We start from the raw sequence: 21,032 nt of genomic DNA, 5'->3' as shown, positions 1-21,032 counted from the left end.
CTTGTCTTCAGTGGGAGCATGAGCGCAAATAAAACTGATGTTGAAGAATTTTACTTTTAATCGAATTGTAGCGAGTCTTTCATTCACTGGGGTGAAGCTGGAGACCTCATGTTTTAGCCTCCGACCAACTACAAATCCGCAACAAAAATCATGTTTTGTGTCATGGCAGCTATAATACAGTGCGTCACCTTGAGGCGTTGTTGTGACGCCTTTCCCAATCCATCGTATTTCCTATTCGGCAGTAATGTCGGCCTTGTACTTGTATGTAGACTGCACCCTCTCTATTAAGAGTGCGAACATTCCAGGTGCAAATTCGTAGACCATGACTTAAAACGTTTGCGGGGTTCGTCAACTTTAGAGAGATTTGTTTTTCTTTTCTATCGTTTTTTTTCATAGTAAGCAGCGTTTTCTAGGGGAGGGTTACCAACTGGACGCCCAAACACAAGTTTTTAACGTTCTTATGGGCGTACGCGCGGCACATTTTGGCTCACTACCTTTAACGGGTAATAGGGACAGCTCCACATGAAGAGGCACAGGTTTCAATATTTTTTAATTATTTTCGCGGATCACACTGGCGGCGCATAGCTTACCACAGACCGACCTATCGCGTTATATACATATGTATATGTGATCAACAAGGTTTTTTATCTGCACCTCAAGTGCTGCCGGCTAGGGACTAGCGAACTTTGCTCCTACTTCTCAGATTGTCGCAGATAGCTGCTGCATACGCGGACGACGTAAACATGATGTCGAATGTAATCCTTGGGATCTTGGGGTAGTAGGTGGTCGGAATTCTGCTACAATCGACCATAACATTCAATTCAGTGCTTAGCTCTGTGATGTTTAAGTGGTAAACAGTGTGGCCGTAGATTTAGTGGCGGAGAATTATGGCGGAAAATGCGGCAAGATCAGTCAAATGGGAGTTCAGCCTTTTTCAAACGACAACAGTGATGGTATCTGACGCCAAGATCGTACAATCATCCGCATACGTTACGATCTCACTGCCGTTTGTAGGGTTTGCAATACAGGAGAGGTAGAGTTTAAACAGTTCTATTTTCATTTTACGTGACTTTAATTTGTTGTTCTCGTTTCCACGAACGACTAAGTTACGATGTCCTCATGGACAGGAAGAGATCTAATGCGACGCACTACTCATCTCTTCGTCCTGTTACTCTGGGGCTGCTCGACAAACTGTCAATTAAAATAACTTGCGCACCTCTTCAGTTCAGTCAGAGGAACCAAACGTAACTGAGGTCCTATCTTCCTTCTGTCCAGGATATAAGAGTAACTTAACCGTTGCCCATAATGCACTTATTCCGGCTCCAATATCGCAACTCTTCAGATGATTTAGCCACTTGTTTTACTTATTCTTACTGATCAACCTGTTAACTAGCAGTGTCAGCTCCCTGACTCTGGGGTCACTGGGGTTGGCAAGGTGAAGGTCATTTGCTAATCCCGTCAACTTTGCTGGGAAATTTGGTCTCAGTGGCTGCAGCAATAATGATGTCTTGTAACGTCCTTTCTGCTACCCGAACATAAAAAGGGTTGGACAGATCTCTAAATCGATTAGTAATCTCTCTGAAACTAGAGGTTTAGAGGTGATGAAATCGGTCGGTCTGCTGATGGAGACAACTATGAATAGATTGTTTTATCCAAGAGATACGACGTGTTTGAAGGTGACATCATTTGTCATACGAACTGTGACATCCTCCGCTAATTTTGGTAGCAGCGTTCTCAATGACTTTGCAAAACGTAGAGCTATCAATCTGCTCCGGTCATTTACGAGAACCGAATACCACAACACATGATGACCATTAAAGTCCTCCAATACCTGTCGGTTATTACCTTCCAAAAGCGGCTAATGTTGGACCTATACGTTATGCAACTCTATTTCGTCAGTTCTACAGCTAACTGCAAATGGGGGTGTTTCTTCCATGTACGGGTCATTAGATGGACACAGTTATGAGGAGATGGTCTGATTCAAGAGAGATGATGTGTTGCTAGGTGACGTCATTTGTCATACCAGGTGACACGATGGTTATATCTGGCGAACTGTGAAACTCTTTGCTTATTGTGGTAGTGGCGTCCCCGTTATCTGTGCAAAAGGTGAGCTACCAATTGGCTCAGCCAGCTCTGTACCCCTCTGGTCATTTCCGAGTACTGAATGCCAAAACTCATGATGAGCCTTCCAAAATGACCTTCCAAAAGCGGGCTAATATTGGACCTAAACCCTGGAGTACAGCTATTTATCGGCGGCATATATACGTTCAGCAGCCCTATGTCGGCAGTTCCACACTTAAATGCTACCCCCATTAATTCCATGTACGAATCATTAGAGCAAGGTTAAAGCGATGTTGGTCTGTACTTAACAGACTGGTGTAATAAGGAAGCTAATCCCCAACTCCATCTCTAGTGCGATTCTTTCTCAATATGTTATAACCATCGTCCAGCTATAAGATGCAGTTATCGTTTAGCTTGGTGCAGGAACGTCACGATCAGGATATTCTCCCGGCTCATAAAATCCACTATTTCCTCGATCTTATCTCGGAGTCTATTGCAATTAAATTGAAAATAGAATGAATTTTCGGACTTTGGAACAGCAACGCCTGGTGTTAAGAGCTGCGTGTGTGGCTGTTGTTGGAAATGCTGAGAGAGAGTGTCGCATTCTGGTGACGACAACTGTGTTCACGAAGCATGTAGTAACATAGACCCGGTCGTGGTCTCTCACATGGACCAGTCCAGAGCCGCCACCACTGAGATGCTCATACTAACGTCTATTGAATCTCACAGAAGCTTGAGTGTGGTGTATGCGGATGTGGCAAACCGAGCACATTAATATTTGTTCTGAGCATGGACCAAAAGAATCCGGAGCAGGCATTACGGGATATTCTGGTCCCAAACCAGAAAAACGATAAAAAATACAATCATGTGTGCACTCAGGTTGCAGCCGCTGGCCGAAACACGGGTGTTGTGTGGTTTCGAGTCGATCCAGTGTGGAAGAAACCGCCGCCGTGTGATTGAAATTTGGTATTTTGTCTTCGTTGGGGTACAAAACATTCCCGCTGAGAATGATCAGCAGAGATCCATCCTCCATAGAACGTACCTCCCGATTTCTGCCATAATATCTAACCGAAATGTGTAAAATGTAGTCTTCGTTTGAGTGTGGTGGATGCGGATGTGACAAACCGACGACATCCATATTGGAGAATTTCAGCTATATTTTTCGACCAAAATACCTCAAATTTGCCATTTAGTGGCCAAATACAATCCGTCCGCTGAGCTTCAGTTTTCGTGTCAAAACAATCACCACATGAAAAAAGTCTAAGTGATGCCAAGTTTTATTTTGTAGTTTTCAGGTGGTTTTTGCTTTCAACGCATGACGCGATTCACAACGGACCGATTGCATTTGGCCCCTAAATGGCAAATTAGAGGTATTTTGGGCCGCTTTACAAAAACCACATGAAAAATGTGTAAGTGATGTCAAGTTTCTTCTTGAAGTTTTCATGTGGTTGTTGTAACGTGACGCTCAACGGACTGGATGTATTTGACCCCTAAAGGTTTCTAGCAAGTAAAAAACGTATCCAAACAAATTATAAAAATTGGTCCAAATTTTGGTATAACCCCAATATAACGGTTCATCCCGACCAAAATTGCTGAAATTTAGCCGTCCAATTTCAGGTATTTGGCGTTCCTAATGGCCCCGGCACATACGGTCCGTTGTGCGGCGCGTTGAAACCAACAACCACATGAAAAATGTGTAAGTGGTGCCAAGTTTGTTCTTGAAGTTTTCATGTAGTTGTTGTAACGCAACGCTCAACGCGCCGTATGTGCAGAGGCCTTAAAAACTTCTCTACACCTAAACTTGTGGGCATTGAAACTTTCGTAACAGAATTAAAACTAATTATTCCATACTAGATTGGAATATTTCATGGTGGATGGTAAAAGAAGTTCAGACTGGCCCATTTGACACCGTTTTTATTTTTTTTAATTTAAATTGATATCTTGGCTTCTGGACAAGCTTAGTTGATGAACCTAATAAATTTATAACAATTGTCGATTGCGTTTTTATTTACCAATCACGAATAAAATCAAATTCTATTTAAATATACCACAAACCGCAACATACACACACAACTACATTAAAAATAAAAAAAAAAAACAACCAACAACTTTGATTTGTTTGTTCCATTGTTTTGCATTTGAAATAACTCCACCGACTCAATGATAAATTCATGTAATTTGTTAGGATTTGCGGAGTAAATCAAATTCCATCATTGTGTCATCAATTTGAATAAATGCGATTATCCTGACAGGCGAGGCGTATAACACCGCCTGCCTGGTTGCTGTGTCAGTGACAATGATAGAAAACAGAATCTTCATCAACCTTCACAACAATTGCAGTTCAATTCATGGCAATCGTAGACAAAATAGTTGATCTGCTAACTAAATTTGTTGATGGTTAAAACAGTCGTTTTGTAGAGCCTGCAGCGAGCGGAATGATGAAGTTTCTAAAACAAATATTCGTATTTTATCTCTTGTTTGCGGCAACAATTGCAAATTGCCCCTTGGGCAATTCACAGAGTGGTGGTGGCGGCGGCGGTGCTGTTGGTCGTGTCAGTGCAAATAGAATAAGCCAGAAGACAATATCTAAAGGATTTTTGATTAAAAGTATTATGCGGCTATTGACAAAAGTCGAAAGAAGCAATGATTTAAATGTGAATATGAAATTTGCAGTGATTTTGAGTGAATTTCTTATAAAACGTAAGTAAACAATCCGAAGTGACATCGGATATATAATAGTAAATTTTAGTTGTGTTCCAGAACTGAAAATGTTTTTACACTTTTTAGAACTTTTGCACATTTTTCGTTCCCTTGCATCAAACTTTTACTACTTTTGCCATTTAATAAAGTACGGGAACAGACCATTTATAAATGTGTTACTGCTATGCAATACAATTCATTGCAAAGGAAAATTATTTGTTTTACGAATGAAAACATTTAAATAAGTTTCGGTCGCGGATTTTGTGTTTTAAATGTGATTTGGGACTCAACGTGTGTACGTCCCGTCGTTAATTAGGTTAGAGTTGTGTCGTTCCGGAACGAACTAGTTCAAAGGAACTACTCCACAAAAGGAACGACCGGTACTAGGTCCGACTATGCGGTTCAGCTAGTTCCTTTTGCTCCCTCGTTCGTTTTTTTCCCATTCTTTTTGCTCTTCTCTTTCAGTTAGTTCCATCAGTTCATTTAACATCAGTTGTCTCTCTCTCCTCTCCCTGTCTTCTATTAGTGAATAAGAAATCTCATAGTGTCATTTCGTTTTTCATTTCTTCTAAACTGATCTTTGCCGAATTAAAAAAAAACAATTGAAGTATTTTTAATTAACAAAACGATTGTAAATTTGTTTTAAATATTTGTAAACTACCATGAAGAAAGACGAAAAAAATTATTTTTCTTTTGTTTTGATGACGAAGAAGCACGAACGATATGAACTGAGTGAACGAGTATGAGTGTGGGTATACATATAAAGGTTGGTACTAAAAGGAACTATGGAACTAACTGAACGACCTAGTTCCTTTTGCGGAACGGAACGGAAAAGATCGAACCGTAAAAGGAACGAGATTGCCCAACTCTAAATTAGGTATAGCAGTTTAGAAATGGACCATGGCACAATTATCCAGGTAGTGGCATCATCGAATTCGGAATATGTTATGTCAAAATGTGAAGCGAATTGCCTCAATTTGCTTGAAAAGGCAAATTAGTTTTGAAACTTCAAATATGATTTTCAAATAAATTGTGGTTTTTTTTCGATTATTTTGTTTCATAACATATGCTCTGTTCCAGAACCTGCAAGAATCTACTATTTTTTACTACGATAACAATTTTTCCTTTATGTTATCGGCAAAAATAGTAAAAATTAGTACATTCTTGCAGTTCTGGAACAGACCAATAAATAGGAAAATGTATTTAAGGCCACAAGCAAAACTATCCTTTTAAGTCCGGGCGAGTTGTGGAATTTGTGATGAGCTCCTTTCTTCAACAAACTAAAATGTGCATTTTATATTTTGTATGGCCAAATCTTGCATTAGGCGGTATATGTTTCTGGAACCAAAGTCATGGTGAAGTTTACTATTATATTTGATGCCAAGTACATACCACCATTTTTGGATAGTCCCAATTTACATTAGGCGAGTTTACTTGCGGCAATTTTTCTCGTTCCCTTTTAAACTTGCCCCTTGCATTTAGTCCATATTTACATTCGGCAATTTTCCTTGCGGCAATTGTCAGTTTGTCGGTGAGAGAGGGTGTTGAGAGGCAAAGGGTTACCATGTGCCTCACCCCTCTCTCCGTCAAACTGACAATTGCCGCAAGGAAAATTGCCGAATGTAAATATGGACTTATACAAAGCAATTCTGTTACGACAAGTTTTGTTTTCAAAACAATGAAAATAATGTCAAATACGAAAAATATAAAAGGAATTGCCTGAAAATTGCCGGTACGAGCAATTTTTTTCCATTTCCATTCCACATACGTGTCTCTCCTACAAACAGAGACTTTCCGCAAGTAAACTCGCCTAATGTAAATTGGGACTTAGATTGGCCGCAGTGCAAGTCCAGCAGAACTATCAATACCTCAACAAAATGTGGTTCAATATACTTACAGATTAAAACAGTTCTTAATATCATATATGGAATGTGATTTGATGTCAGTCAATAATAAAGATTTAAATTATTTGTATACCCTCAGCTTTAGGCTAACGAGATAATGGTTTTGAACCCCAAGTACATTTTTAAGTAAACCCTTTCAGACAATTTGGATTCTATTTACCCAGGTAGTGGCATCGTAAAATTTTGAATATGTTATGTCAAAACTTTCTTTATGTTGTTGGGCAAATTACAACAAAAATATTTTTTTTTATAAAGGGATTTGACTTTTCATATTCGAACAGCTGGTGTGATACCACTACCTGGGTAATTGTGCCATGGTACAGGTTGATCAGGATTAATCTCAAGGTGGTAAGCAAATTCGAAAGAAGATACCCAGGAAACAAATTTGTCTGAACAATTTCGGAAACAAAATCGTTCAGATTTCGTTCCGATTTCTACACGATCGTAATGGAATTGGTTCAGATTTCGGAGAGAATAGGTCTGCACTATAACTTAAAAGTTTGTACAAATTTGTACAAACCAAGGCACATTTAAATAACATTGTTGTTATTGAAAATTAATTGTCAAAGATAAATATTGAATAATTGGTTATCTTCTCTGAGAACAGTATGAGTCCTTAAGGCCTCGACACATAAGAAGCATGGTATTCTTGCTGAAGTCATATCTGATAAAAGACTAAAGACCAAGTTCGACCTAATAATAAGATTTCAGAATCACATTTGAATTAAGTTGAACTTGGTCTTTAGTCAGTCCCAATTTACATTAGGCGAGTTTACTTGCGGCAATTGTCAGCTTGTAGGTGAGAGAGGGTGCTGAGAGGCAAAGGGTTACCATATGCCTCACCTCTCTCTCCTACAAAATGACAATTGCCGCTAGTAAACTCGACCAATGTAAATTGGGACTCATTTACCAGATATGACTGGGTACATAAGCTGCTTTGCCTGGTTGTCTTGCTTTCCTGCTTCATTTTTGACATAATACAAATAAAAGAATAAAGGAGGCCGAGCAAATTTCAAACTGGGTTGCCCTTTTCTTTTTTATTCTTTTATCAGAAGCAAGTAAGGCAATCAGGCAAGGCAGCTTATGTACGTAGGCCTTTAGGCAAGAATGCCATGTTTCTTATGTGTCGAGGCCTTTAGAATTCCCTATTAACACAGTATATGGCTTCGGCGAATTATGGTAATGGTGCCAACTATCTGTGGTGCCTGCCACCCTGCACACTTAAGCCGTGGGTACATACGCTGCCTCGCCTGCTTGCCTTGCTTTCCTTCTTCATTTCTGACATAATAAAAATAAAAGAATAAAGAAGGCCGAGCAAATTTCAGACTTGGTTGCCCTTTTCTTTTTTATTCTTTTATCAGAAGCAAGCAAGGCAAGCAGACCAGAATCCCAACAAGCTCATGGACTATGATCAGACACAGTCCAGAGAATGGGAGTCTTGTCATCAGAGTGTAAATAGGCACTTAAGCTACAGGACGCGTGAGAGCAACTTCAAGGCCTGATAAAATAATAAAGAAGAAAAGGGCAACCTAGTTCCAAATGGGCTCGGCCTTCTTTATTCTTTTATTTTTGTTATGTCAGAGATGAAGCAGGCGAGGCAGCTTATGTACCCAGGCCGCATTGAAAACAGCAACCATATTTCGAAAGAGGTTGCCTTTTTCTTCTTTATTCTTTTATTTATGTTATGTATAAATGATGGAGGCAAGCGGCGAGGCAGCTAACTAGGCGTTTTCACCAGACAGTTTGTCTTCGAATACAACTCTGATTTACTAGCACATACATACATTTGTCGGCTGTCTCCCAGCTCTTTCTCACTTTGGGTGACCAGTCCCGTGTTGTATGGAACAAAAACTGGTAGTAGTTTCGACTACGAAGTCTGACCGGAGACTTTCTGGTACCGCGGGAGTCAGGAGCCCCTAGATCTGTTGATCTAGCCTGACTATGGAGAGGCACCTATTTGGTTGCAACGCGGTGGTTGTGGTTTGGACCCAAATCGCGGGTAGAGTTTCGGCTCGATGTGGAGTTGCATTATCAACCGGGTGCTGCGACCCATAGAGCAGCGGAGGTGTAAGATAGTCCTCAACCCCTTACCAAGAGGGAAGTGAAGCCCATAATTGTGGATCTTCGAATTGGTACCTGCGGGATAGACTTGGGGACTCTGTGGAGAGCTACCACTCTCTAAGAGTACTCTGGGTAATTCCAAAGGGGCGCTGGCCGACGCATTGTATCGCGACCCCCGGTGCAATGGTGCACCATGGTTAGAGCCGTCAAGGCGAGAATCATGTAAAACCCCCTCGACTTCATGTCTCCCAGCTATTCATCATTTTTTTTTTCACAGACAGTCGGGTTAACAAATTTTTGACAATTTCGTAAAAATAAGTGCGATAATAATTGAAATGTGTTGAAAACAAAAGAACATGAACAAAAACAAAATATGTGAACTGAAAACAAAAAGAAATCGACGATTTTCATTCATAATTTTACAACTAGTTTTGCAGTTGTCTGGACGCCTTCGTCACACAGAGAAGTCTGTCCTGTCATGTGTAAATGCAGGGTTATGTTCCCAAGCCTTGAAGGCCAAGGTACATAAGAAGCCTCGCATGCTTGCCTCTGCAAAAGAAGCGAGACAGTGACCCAAGAGTTAGGGAATTGACACTGGAAGTTCACAGTTGGTCGGTAATAAACAGAACAAGTTGTTAAATCATATGAAGAGTTGCAACATTGGATGCGGAATTAGTGAATTGTAGGCAACTGTCAGTCACGTTTGGCGAATTTACGCTACATGGCTGCAGCCGATTGCCATATACATGCTGGTCAAATACCCAAAGTGTGACCAAACTACCCAGCAGAGGCGACGGGATTAGCAAGAACGTTAACTGTGCTCAGGATTGAATGTCTCCGTCTATGGAAGTTGAATTCTGACCTTCATCTACACCAAGACAGCACGTTCACGTCGTCCGCGCATGCCACAACTATTTGAGATGTAGGAACAAATTCCTCAGGTCCCTAGACAGCACTTAGCACTAGCAGCACTTAAGGCCTGCGTACTTAAGCTGCCTCGCCTGCTTAGGCAGCCATCAGACCATCTGCTTTTTCACATGTATGTTGTCACTTTGGGTATACTAATATACAGAACAGCTGATGTCATACATGTGAAAAAGCATATGGTCTGATGACGGCCTTAAGGCCTGCGTACATAAGCTGCTTTGCCTGATTGCCTTGCTTACCTGCTTCATTTCTGACGTAATAAAAATAATAGAATAAAGACGAAATTTTGAACTGGGTTGCCATCAGTTGGAAATTGGGTCGGCCTTCTTTGATCTTTTATTTTTTATTGAAGCAGCAAAGCAAGGCAGTCAGGCAAAGCAGCTTATGTACGCAGGCCTTTACCTTGCTTGCTTCTGATAAAAGAATAAAAAAGAAAAGGGCAACCAAGTCTGAAATTTGTTCGGCCTTCTTTATTCTTTTATTTTGTCAGAAATGTAGTAGGAAAGCAAGGAAACTAGGCGAGGCAGCTTATGTACGCAGGCCTTTAAGGGGTGATTACATAAGCTGCATTGCCTGCTTACCTTGCTTGCTTCTGATAAAATAATAAAAAAGAAAAGGGCAACCCAGTTCGAAATTTGCTCGGCCTTCTTTATTCTTTTATTTTTATTATGTCAGAAATGAAGCAGGAAGGCAAGGCAGCTTATGTACGCAGTCCTTTAGGGTTCAGACAAACAGGCTGTTTCTGTATGTCGAAAGAAGAATGTGTGCGAATGAAACACGCCCAAACTTAAGTTTTCGAAATAATTTTACCTTTGTTTTGCTTCAAAACAAAAAAAAAAAAAACCATTTTGAAATCACACAAGAATTTGGACGTGTTTCATTCGCACACATTCTTCTTTGGACATACAGAAACAGGCTGAAAGTACATCCAGGTTACCACATACAACGCGATAGGTCGAGTTGTGGTAAGCTATGCGGCTCCAGTATGATCCGCAAACATACGAGTAAGTGCATGGAAAAGTATTCAGACCTGTCAGATGTCATCCTGATGCCCGTAATTTCAACGCCTAGGTAACCGGGTAGGTAGCTACCTATTAGTTATCTTTACCTACGCGTTTGGTAATTTCTAGGTGCCATATACCGAGGGGTGCAATTTTTGAAATCATGTGGTAGCATTGTTTATTTTCATTCATGATTTCGCAAAATCATTGCCACATAGAAGTGTTTTACAACTTTTTTCACATTGGCAACGATAAACCAGGCAAAATCCTTGGTGTAAGTAAGACGGCCGTTTTTGGCCCGGTAACGTTACCTATGGGTTGAAATTATAAAATTTTGCTTACACGGGAGATATCTATGAACTCATAGATAACTACTCGTAGAAATTACGGGCATGAGAACAGCAACAGGGTGCCTCCTCATGACATCAGTGGACTATCTGCATGAGGAGTTGAAGATTCTTCAAGTGCTGCAACAGAATGACATGCTCTCGATGCAGAATTGTTCGGGTGTTACCGTGAGAGTCATCACAATCACCGTGTGGTGGATAAGGCAGTGTCCCTTTAGAAAATCCAGTGGATTTATTAAATCTTGTGGATTTTAATTGTCAATCATCATATAAGTGTATGGTCTAAAATACGTTTTGGAGACTTTAATGAGCCGGGCAGAATCAATCCGTGGTGTTTAACGTCACGCGTTTAAAATAACCCCATGAAATCTTCAAGCCAAAATTTGGCATCACTCACTTACACTTCTTTTCATATAGTTCTTGTAACGCGTCACTTAACTGCGTCAAGCTGAAAACACATCCAAAGTTAAGGTCGCGGCACATACGGTCCGTTGTGCGTTGCGTCACGCGTTAGAAACAACAACCACATGAAAAAGGGTAAGTAATGCCAAGTTTGTTCTTGATGTTTTCATGTGTTTGTTGTAACGCGACGCTCAACGGACCGTATGTGCCGCGACAGCACTTTGTATTTTATTCATCTACCAGAAATGACAAAAAATTTTACTCAAACGTTGGATGTGTTTTCAGTTTCAGATGCCAAATACATACGGTCCGTTGAGGGACGTGTTGCGCGTAAAAACAACAAGCACGTGAAAATTGTGTAAGTGATGCCAAAATTGTTCTTGAAGTCTTCGTGTGGTTGTTGTAATGCGACACTCAACGGACCGTATGTATTTGGCGCCTCATTGTGCCAAAGCCTTTGTGTACCCCACACGATCAGTTTTGACTGTCGATTTTTCGGAAATATCGATAAATGTCAAACTGTTCAGCAACCACAACATATTTTGTGGTTGCCTGATGACTGACAAAAATGAGCGGCCACACCGGCAAGCAACCGATTATTTGAGCAAAACTGACAGTCAAAACTGATCGTGTGTACCCCGCTTTATTCTTATTGCAAGGAGATCAGCAATCATAATAGATGGAAATGTACCAAAATAAGTCCCTTACCTTTCATGTTAAGGAACCTCAAAATATTTTCTTGGTATTTCTAAAGGCCTCGACACATAAGAAGCATGGCAATCTTGCTTAAGTCATATCTGGTAGATGACTAAAGACCAAGTTCGACCTAATTCAAATGTGATTCTGTAATCTATGTATTAGGTCGAACGTGGTCTTTAGTCTTTTATCAGATATGACTTAAGCAAGAATACCATGCTTCTTATGTGTCGAGGCCTTTACCCCGAAAATACATCCAACGCTTGTGTAAAGTTTTGGTTAAAAAATAAAACATTTGGCTACACTTTGTCTTTTATTCTTCTACCAGAAATGACGAAAAACTTTACTCACACGTTGAGTGAGTTTTCTGCTTAATCCTCAAATGATAACGCACAATTTTAAACACACTCCTAAAATGTCTCTTTGCAGAAAGCCAGCGTTATATTGAATCTAATCGATATGAACAACAGGTCAACTATCATCTCTTGAAAAAACTGGATAATGTTATGCGACGCAGTGATGATGCTGATTTCGATAAAATCCATAAAACAAGTAAGGATAATTTAACACATACATATATCTTTCCATTTGGGGTTAATACTAACAATTTTTGTTGTAGTTTTGGATAATATTTTTCAGAAAAATATTCTACTCAAACCACCAATGCTCAAGGAACGTCACATCGATACACATTTTGAATATAAATCGTTAGCGAAAAATTATTCACAATTAGCTGAAATGGGTAACCTGAACGTAACTCAATCCGATGAGTGCTTAGCAGCCTTGGCTACATTGGATTCAAAATGTCAAGTGCCACAGGAGTGTCTGGATGTTATGGTTACAGATTTACCAACATATGGTTATAAACGGATGCATCAGTAAGTTATTTAAGGCGAGCTTAAGGCCTCGGCACAAGGGTTCTGTTGACTGACTGTTACAAAAACCACATAGAAAAAGTTTAAACTATGCTAAGTTTTCTTTTGGAGTTTTCACGTGTCGATTGTGCCGAGCCCTTTAGACGATGCCTTTATAAAAATAGTGTATTATCTTGATCTATTTGTCGTAACGTTTATACTGTTGCTTATTATTATGATAATTAATGGTTTTATCTTGATTTGGTCGAAGGATGTTTTTATGCATTTTACCGGATTGTCCCGAAACCACACAACACGCGTGTTCCGACCAGCGGCTGCCACCTCAGTGTGCACACGTTTGTATTTGTATCGTGCTTCCGTATTGGGATCAGCATATCCCGGAACGCCTTCTCCGAATTCTTTTGGTTAATGCCGGGTTCCGTTGTCAATGCATCCACCACACTTAGGTGAGATGCAATAGATGCTAGTAGTGGGTGCATCTCAGAGGCTGCTCTAGACTCGTCCATGTGAGTGACTACGACAGGGACTATGTAGCTGCATGTTGCGTGAACACAGCCCCCATTGAGACTTCGTCATTAGAATACGAGGCACCCCCGCGGTCCTAATACCTAGAAACGCATCCTTTTTTGCAATTTAATTACAACGAACTCCGAGGTAAGATCAAGGAAATAGTGGATTTCATGAGTCGGAAGAATATCATGCTCTCGGCGGTACAGGAAAACAAGCTCAACAACAACTACAGCTTACAACGTTATGATGGTTATGATGTGGCATTAAATCTCTTCCTGCCAAGGATGAACCACCACAATTTAGCATAGATAGAAACATTGGGCCCTGATGGAATCTCCACGGTAATGCTGATGAGCTGGCAGCCAGGTATCTTACCAAAGGTTCCATCATTCCCGTTCCCGAAGTCTGGACAATGGGCAGGGAAGGATATCAGCAAAAGTGAGGCTTTACTCCTCCCCAGCATCAGAAATAGCTACCCAGTTACCGATCATCAGCATGGGTTCTGTAAGCAGTACAAGCCATCTTCACACATATTAGTCGATGACTTAACCAGAGAAGTGCGATAGGACAGTGATGATTGCGCTCGTCTCAAACACTCAAACACTCCCCGCTGTTTGAGGACATTGAGCAGACTACCCTCTGCCCAAGTTTGGAACGTTGAATAATGACAAGCACCATATAGTGAAACAGGAAGTCCTCAACGGTGGGGTGATAACTTCGGAACTGTTTAAACTCTACCTCTCCTCTACTTTACGCCCTCTAGACAGCATTGAGATTGAAAAGTACTTTGATGATTGTATAATCTTGACATCAGGTACCTTCCCTGATGTCATTTGTGGTTCGCCTGGTTGCCTTGCTTTCCTGGTTCATTTCTGACATAACACAAATAAAATAATAAAGAAGGGCAAACTAGTTCGAAATTGTCTAGGCCTTCTTTATTCTTTTATTTTATGTTATGTCAGAAATGAAGTAGGAAAGCAACGCAACCCAGGCCTTAAACTCCTATATGACTGATCTTGCCACTTTTTGCCATGAGAGGAAAATGCAAATATCCGCCATTAAATCTGCTGCCACTCTGTTCACCACATGAACTGCAGAGATGTGCCCTGAGTTGAATGTCTTGGTCGATGGAAGCAGAATTCCGACAACAAACTAACCCCAAGATTCTAGGGGTCACTTTGGACAGCACAGCTATCTGCGACAAACTGAGATGTAGGATGTAGGCCTCGGTACATAAGAAGCTTCACCAAGGAGAAGTTCGAGCCAATTTCGAACTAGGATGCCCTTCTTCATCTATATTCTTTTATTTTTATTGTGTCAGAAATGAAGCAGGCAATCACACTTAATAATAAAGTCAATAAAGGACTGAAGGCCTGCGTACATAAGCTGCTCTGCCTGATTGCCTTGCTTTCCTGCTTCATTTTTGACATACTAAAAATAAAAGAATAAAGAAGGCCGAGAAAATTTCGAACAGGGTTGCCCTTTTCTTTTTTATTCCTTTAACAGAAGTAAGCAAGGTAAGCAGGCAAGGCAACTTATGTACGCAGGCCTTGAGTACATAAGCTACCTTGCTTACTTCTGATAAAAGAATAAAAAAGAAAAGGGCAACCCAGTTCGAAATTTGCTCGGCTTTCTTTATACTTTTATTTTTATTATGTCAGAAATGAAGCAGGAAAGCAAGGCAACCAGGCGAAGCAGCTTATGTACCCAGGCCTTAATAAGTTCGAAATTGTCTCGGCCTTTTTTATTTTTTATTTCTATTATATCAGAAATTAAGCAGGCAAGCAGGTGAAGGCCTGGGTGCACAAGCAGCCTCGACGCCAGTCTTTCTTGCTCTGCTTCAATTCTGACATAATAAAGGCCTGGGTACATAAGCTGCCTCGCCTGATTGCCTTGCCGAACAATTTTCGAACTGGGTTGCCCTTTTCTTTTTTATTATTTTATCAGAATCAAGCAAGGCAAGCAGGCGAAGTAGCTTATGTACTCAGGCCTTAAAATAAAAGAATAAAGGCCTGCGTACATAAGCTGCTCTGCCTGATTGCCTTGCTTTCCTGCTTCATTTTTGACATAATAAAAATAAAAGAATAAAGAAGGCCGAGGAAATTTCGAACTGGGTTGCCCTTTTATTTTTTATTCTTTTATCAGAAGTAAGCAGGCGAGGCAGCTTATGTACGCAGGCCTTAAAGAAGGCCGAGCCAACTTCGAAGTAGGTTGCCATTTTCTTCTTTATTCTTTTATTTGTATTACGCCATAAATGAAGTAAGGCAAGAAAACCTGGCGACAAGGCTGCTTATGTACCCATGCATTGAGGCTTCTTATATTCCGAGGCCTCTAGGCGGCCACACTTGGTGTGCAGATAAAGCAACTTTCTTGAGTATATATAAGGCGACAGGTCGCTCTGTGGTAAGCCATGCGACGCCAGTGTGGTCCGCGAAAATAAGTGCAACGCCATGGTAAAATATTGAAAACTATCAGTATGACGCCCTGAGAACTGCAACAGCGTGCCTCCTCATATCTTCAGTGTCTACGTAAGGAGACAACGATTCTTTCAGTACAGGAACACAATAGCATGCCTTCGTTGCAGTACTTGCTCGGATGATACCCTGAGAGCCGTGAGAGACCGTCCCCTTCCACCAGGTATGTCAGGAGGGATCTTCATAATCTTGAAATAGAGCTTCAATGTTACAAGGGAGAACTCTAGATCAATAAGACTTTCAATCAGGTTTAAATAACATTCACACGTATGCCATAAACAACTATGCAGTCCTCGGGGAACATCACCTATCTATTGCAGCTGAGGAACATCAGCTGCCACGACAAACCAAAGTAGTTTTGGCTCAAATCGGCCTGGGATGGTGCAGCCGTTTAAATTTCTATAGGGCCCAGAACATCTGCCAAGCATGCGGCACAGGCCAACAGAACACACTGCATCTCTTCAACTGCCTACTCAACTAAGGGGCCATATACAGTCGATACGTTGAGCGTAAAAAGTGATGCCAAGTTTTCTTTTGAAGTTTTCATGTGGTTGTTGTTATTAACGCCTGACGCGACTCACAACGGACCGATTGTGCCGATTCCTTAACTCTATTACCTTTGTGGCTACAACACATCGAAGCAGCCACATTCCTAGAACTGAGGATAAACCCAGATTAAGCAGAAAATCTATATTACTAACATTTCACATACTGTTGCAAAAACAACAATAAGACAGCGCCAGTATCATGGTAATAAACCGGATCAAATACAATCGGCCCATTGAGCGCCATTTTACGCGTCAAAACAACAGCCACATGAATAAAGTGTAAGTGATGTCAATTTTTCTTTTAAGGTTATCATGTGGTTGATGTTTTTAATGCGACACTCAACAGAACCATGGCACACAGGCCTTTATACTATGTTTACATTTACGAAATCCACTCGATTTCAACTGTCAATTCCATTGCTCAAACGTCAAATGATTTCAGATTAGTTTTCATTTGACGTACATATACACAAAGGAATTGACAGCTGAGATTCGTAAATGCAAACATAATATTATTTTCATTTAGCGTGCGTCAATTAAAACTAAGTAGATTGATAATAAACGTTAGTGTAAATATTGTTTAAATATTTGTACATTTACATCAACATGAATTTTGTCCATATCTTCTACATTTGGCAATTTTCCATACGGCAATTGCCAGTTCGATGGAGAGAGAGAGATGTGGTATATGGTAACCCTTTACCTCTCAACACTCTTTCTCACAGACAAACTCAATTGTCGCAAGGAAAATTGCCTAAAGGTCGCGGCACATACGGTCCGTTAAGCGTCGCGTTACAACAGCCATATGAAAACTTCAACAACAAACTTGGCATCACTTACACATTTTTCACGTGGTTGTTGTTTTCAAAGCGCAACGCGTCACACAACGGACCGTATGTATTTGACCCATTATGTGAATATGGACTTATTAAAGATCGGATTTTATAGTGTCAATTCAATTTTCCTAAAGCTCTAGTATTAGCTGCCAGTGTAAATTAGGTTTAATTTGTTGCTTGATTATCCTTTTTTCATTTCAGAATATTACTCCTATATGTATTTATGCATCACATTTGTGCCCCAACATTGGGTTCGGATACGGCGTATGAGATTTTAGCCAGCCAAAAGTGTACACAAGTGTATCGTGAACAAAATGTCATACGTCAAATGAATATTCCAGATGCCTATAGGGATTTGTATTTGGAACAGAGTAAGTTGACCTTAAGAGATTTATATGGCATTGAAAACAAGTAGTATTGAATTGATAAACGTTATATTTGCAGATGTCATTTGTGGCCTATTCGGTTACGTAGAATTTATGAATTGGCATAATTTGGTTACTGTCTCCAATTGGCCGCAGGAGAATGAATGCCTTTGTCTATTCGTGAATCGTGAAAGTAAAATCGATTGCAATTGTACGAATCATATTAACAGTTTGGTATTGGTCTATTACATCAATGGTTTGTTATTGCTAAAATAAAGATTCAATTAATATGTATTGGAGAATATATTTGAATGTCTCCAAAAATAGATAAATATGTATGTATATCTGATGACTTGATGTAATTGATGTATTCTCTATCAATAAATGTGGGATAACTAAAAATATATGTATGTGTTGTTTTTAATAATAGTTAGGTGCCGAAAGGAATAAGTGCAGATGAAACAGTCACACAAGACCAAACTAAGTTTGTCAAACCTCTCAGGATAGAAAAAGGTTGCAAAGGTTGAGGTGTTTGGACTTGTATGAAGTATTCCTTAGGACACAGCCTCTTAATAGCTCCTCCTCTTCTGAGAAAGATGAAGGAGGAGAGAAATAGGAGGAGTTGTGATGATATCTTAGACTGGGACGACCTACGAAAGGTGAAGCGAAGGACGAGAGAAATGGGATGAGCTTTGAAGACCGTCTAGACTGGGACGATATACCTGGTAACTCAAAGTTGGTCGTAAAAGTTTCCAACCAGACAACTTTGAAATAAGCTAAAAGAATGGCGCCCAATTAATCTGACACGTGTTGTATTAACTCTAGCGTATATTTTTGCACCAGAATGTCTTTTTGCCATAGGTCAAGTGCCAAGATGGGCGATATAGCGGCCCACGTTCTGGTATAGCCTACATAATACCCATGTAACGGTACCTCCCGATTTTCGGTATTTTGAGGATTTTAGCTACAATTGTTTACCTAACTTGCCGTAAGTTGACACTTGCGGTTCCTAGTGGTCACAGCACTTCTCCACCAAAAATTGTTTATATAGGTTCATGTAACCGTACCTCCCGATTTTCGGTATTTTAAGAGTTTTAGAAACAATTTTTAACCAATCGAGTTGTAATATGACATTTGAGGTTCCCTGTGGTCACAAAACTTCTCCACTGAAAATCGTCAACATAGGTCCATGGTTTGGTATAGCCCCCATATAACGGTATCTCCCGATTTTCGGTATTTTGAGAAATTTAGCTACAACTTTTAACCGAACTGGCTGTAATTTGACATTTGAGGTTCTCAGTGGTCGCGAAACTTCTCTACTAAAAATCGTCAACATAGCTCGATGGTTTGGTATAGCTCCCATATAACGGTACGTCCCGATATTCGATATTTTGAGAATTTTAGCTACAATTTTTAACCGAACTGGCTGTAATATGACATTTGAAGTTCTCACTGGTCGCGAAACTTTTCCACTGAAAATCGTCAACATAGGTCCATGTTTTGGTATAGCCACCATATAACAATTTTTAACCGAACTGGCTGTAATTTGACATTTGGGGTTCTCAGTGGTCACAAAACTTCTCCATTGAAAATCGTCAACATAGGTCCATAGTTTGGTATAGCCCCCATATAACGGTACGTCCCGATATTCGATATTTTGAGAATTTTAGCTACAATTTTTAACCGAACTGGCTGCAATTTGACATTTGAGGTTTTCAGTGGTCGCGAAACTTCTCTACTAAAAATCGTCAACATAGCTCGATGGTTTGGTATAGCTCCCATATAACGGTACGTCCCGATATTCGATATTTTGAGAATTTTAGCTACAATTTTTAACCGAACTGGCTGTAATATGACATTTGAGGTTCTCAGTGGTCGCAAAACTTCTCCACTGAAAATCGTCAACATAGGTCCATGGTTTGGTATAGCCCACATATAACGGTACCTCCCGATTTTCGATATTTTAAGAATTTTAGCTACAACTTTTAACCGAACTGGCTGTAATTTGACATTTGAGGTTCTCAGTGGTCGCGAAACTTCTCTACTAAAAATCGTCAACATAGCTCGATGGTTTGGTATAGCTCCCATATAACGGTACGTCCCGATATTCCATATTTTGAGAATTTTAGCTACAATTTTTAACCGAACTGGCTGTAATATGACATTTGAAGTTCTCACTGGTCGCGAAACTTTTTCACTGAAAATCGTCAACATAGGTCCATGTTTTGGTATAGCCTCCATATAACGATACCTCCCGATTTTCGATATTTTGAGCATTTTAGCTACAATTTTTAACCGAACTGGCTGTAATATGACATTTGAGGTTCTCAGTGGTCGCGAAACTTCTCCACTGGAAATCGTCAACAAAGGTTCATGGTTTGGTATAGCCCCCATATAACGGTATCACCCGATTTTCGATATTTTGAGAATTTTAGCTACAATTTTTAACCGAACTGGCTGTAATTTGACTTTTGAGGTTCTCACTGGTCGCGAAACTTCTCCACTGAAAATCGTCAACATAGGTCCATGTTTTGGTAATAGCCACCATATAACGGTACCTCACGATTTTCGGTATTTTGCGGATTTAACTACAATTTTTAACCGATCGAGTTGTAATATGACATTTGAGGTTCCCTGTGGTCACAAAACCTCTCCACAAAAAATCGTCAACATACATAGGTCCATGTTTTGGTATAGCCTCCACATAACGATACCAGCCGATTTTCGGTATTTTGAGAATTTTAGCTACAATTTTTAACCCAACTATCTGTAATTTGTCATTTGAGGTACTTAGTCGCCACAAAACTTTTCCGCCAAAAATCGCCAATATAGGTCCATGTTTTATTATAGCCACCATATAACGGTACCTGCCGATTTTCGGTATTTTGAGGATTTTAGCTACAATTTTTAACCGAACCAGCTGTAATTTGACATTTGAGGTTTTCAGTGGTTACGAAAATTGTCAATATAGGTCGATGTTTTCGTATAGCCCCCATATAACGATACCAGCCGATTTTCGGTATTTTGAAAATTTCAGCAACAATTTTTAACCTAACTATCTGTAATTTGTCATTTGAGGTACTTAGTCGCCACAAAACTTTTCCGCCAAAAATCGTCAATATAGGTCCATGTTTTCGTATAGCCTCCACATAACGATACCAACGGATTTTCGGTATTTTGAGAATTTTATCTACAATTTTTAACCCAACTATCTGTAATTTGTCATTTGAGGTACTTAGTCGCCAAAAATCGCCAATATAGGGCAATGTTTTGTTATAGCGACCATATAATGATACCTTCCGATTTTCGGTATTTTGAGAATTTT

At 40.0% G+C, this 21,032-nt stretch overlaps 1 protein-coding gene across 1 annotated transcript; it reads left to right on the top strand.

The window, feature by feature from the left end:
* Positions 1–4,234: 4,234 nt before the first annotated feature.
* Positions 4,235–18,109, top strand: LOC141405784 (uncharacterized). Its single transcript, XM_073990479.1, has 5 exons — positions 4,235–4,761; positions 12,529–12,651; positions 12,719–12,977; positions 17,544–17,713; positions 17,787–18,109. The coding sequence occupies exons 1-5, from the start codon at positions 4,497–4,499 to the stop codon at positions 17,981–17,983; spliced, it is 1,014 nt and encodes a 337-aa protein (XP_073846580.1). The 5' UTR covers positions 4,235–4,496; the 3' UTR covers positions 17,984–18,109.
* Positions 18,110–21,032: the final 2,923 nt, after the last annotated feature.

The sequence above is a fragment of the Musca autumnalis genome, unplaced genomic scaffold, assembly GCF_047663935.1.
Source record: "Musca autumnalis isolate F117 unplaced genomic scaffold, ASM4766393v1 scaffold_5, whole genome shotgun sequence".
NCBI lineage: Eukaryota > Metazoa > Arthropoda > Insecta > Diptera > Muscidae > Musca > Musca autumnalis.
Note: the sequence above shows the minus strand (reverse complement) of the source record. Positions and strands in the feature narration are given on the sequence as shown.

Excerpts from the sequence above, each read along its gene's own strand:
- LOC141405784 (XM_073990479.1), top strand. The coding sequence starts at position 4,497 with ATGATGAAGTTTCTAAAACAAATATTCGTATTTTATCTCTTGTTTGCG. Across the intron at positions 12,652-12,718 it reads CGATAAAATCCATAAAACAA|TTTTGGATAATATTTTTCAG; the intron begins GTAAGGATAATT and ends TTTTTGTTGTAG. Across the intron at positions 12,978-17,543 it reads GGTTATAAACGGATGCATCA|AATATTACTCCTATATGTAT; the intron begins GTAAGTTATTTA and ends TTTTCATTTCAG.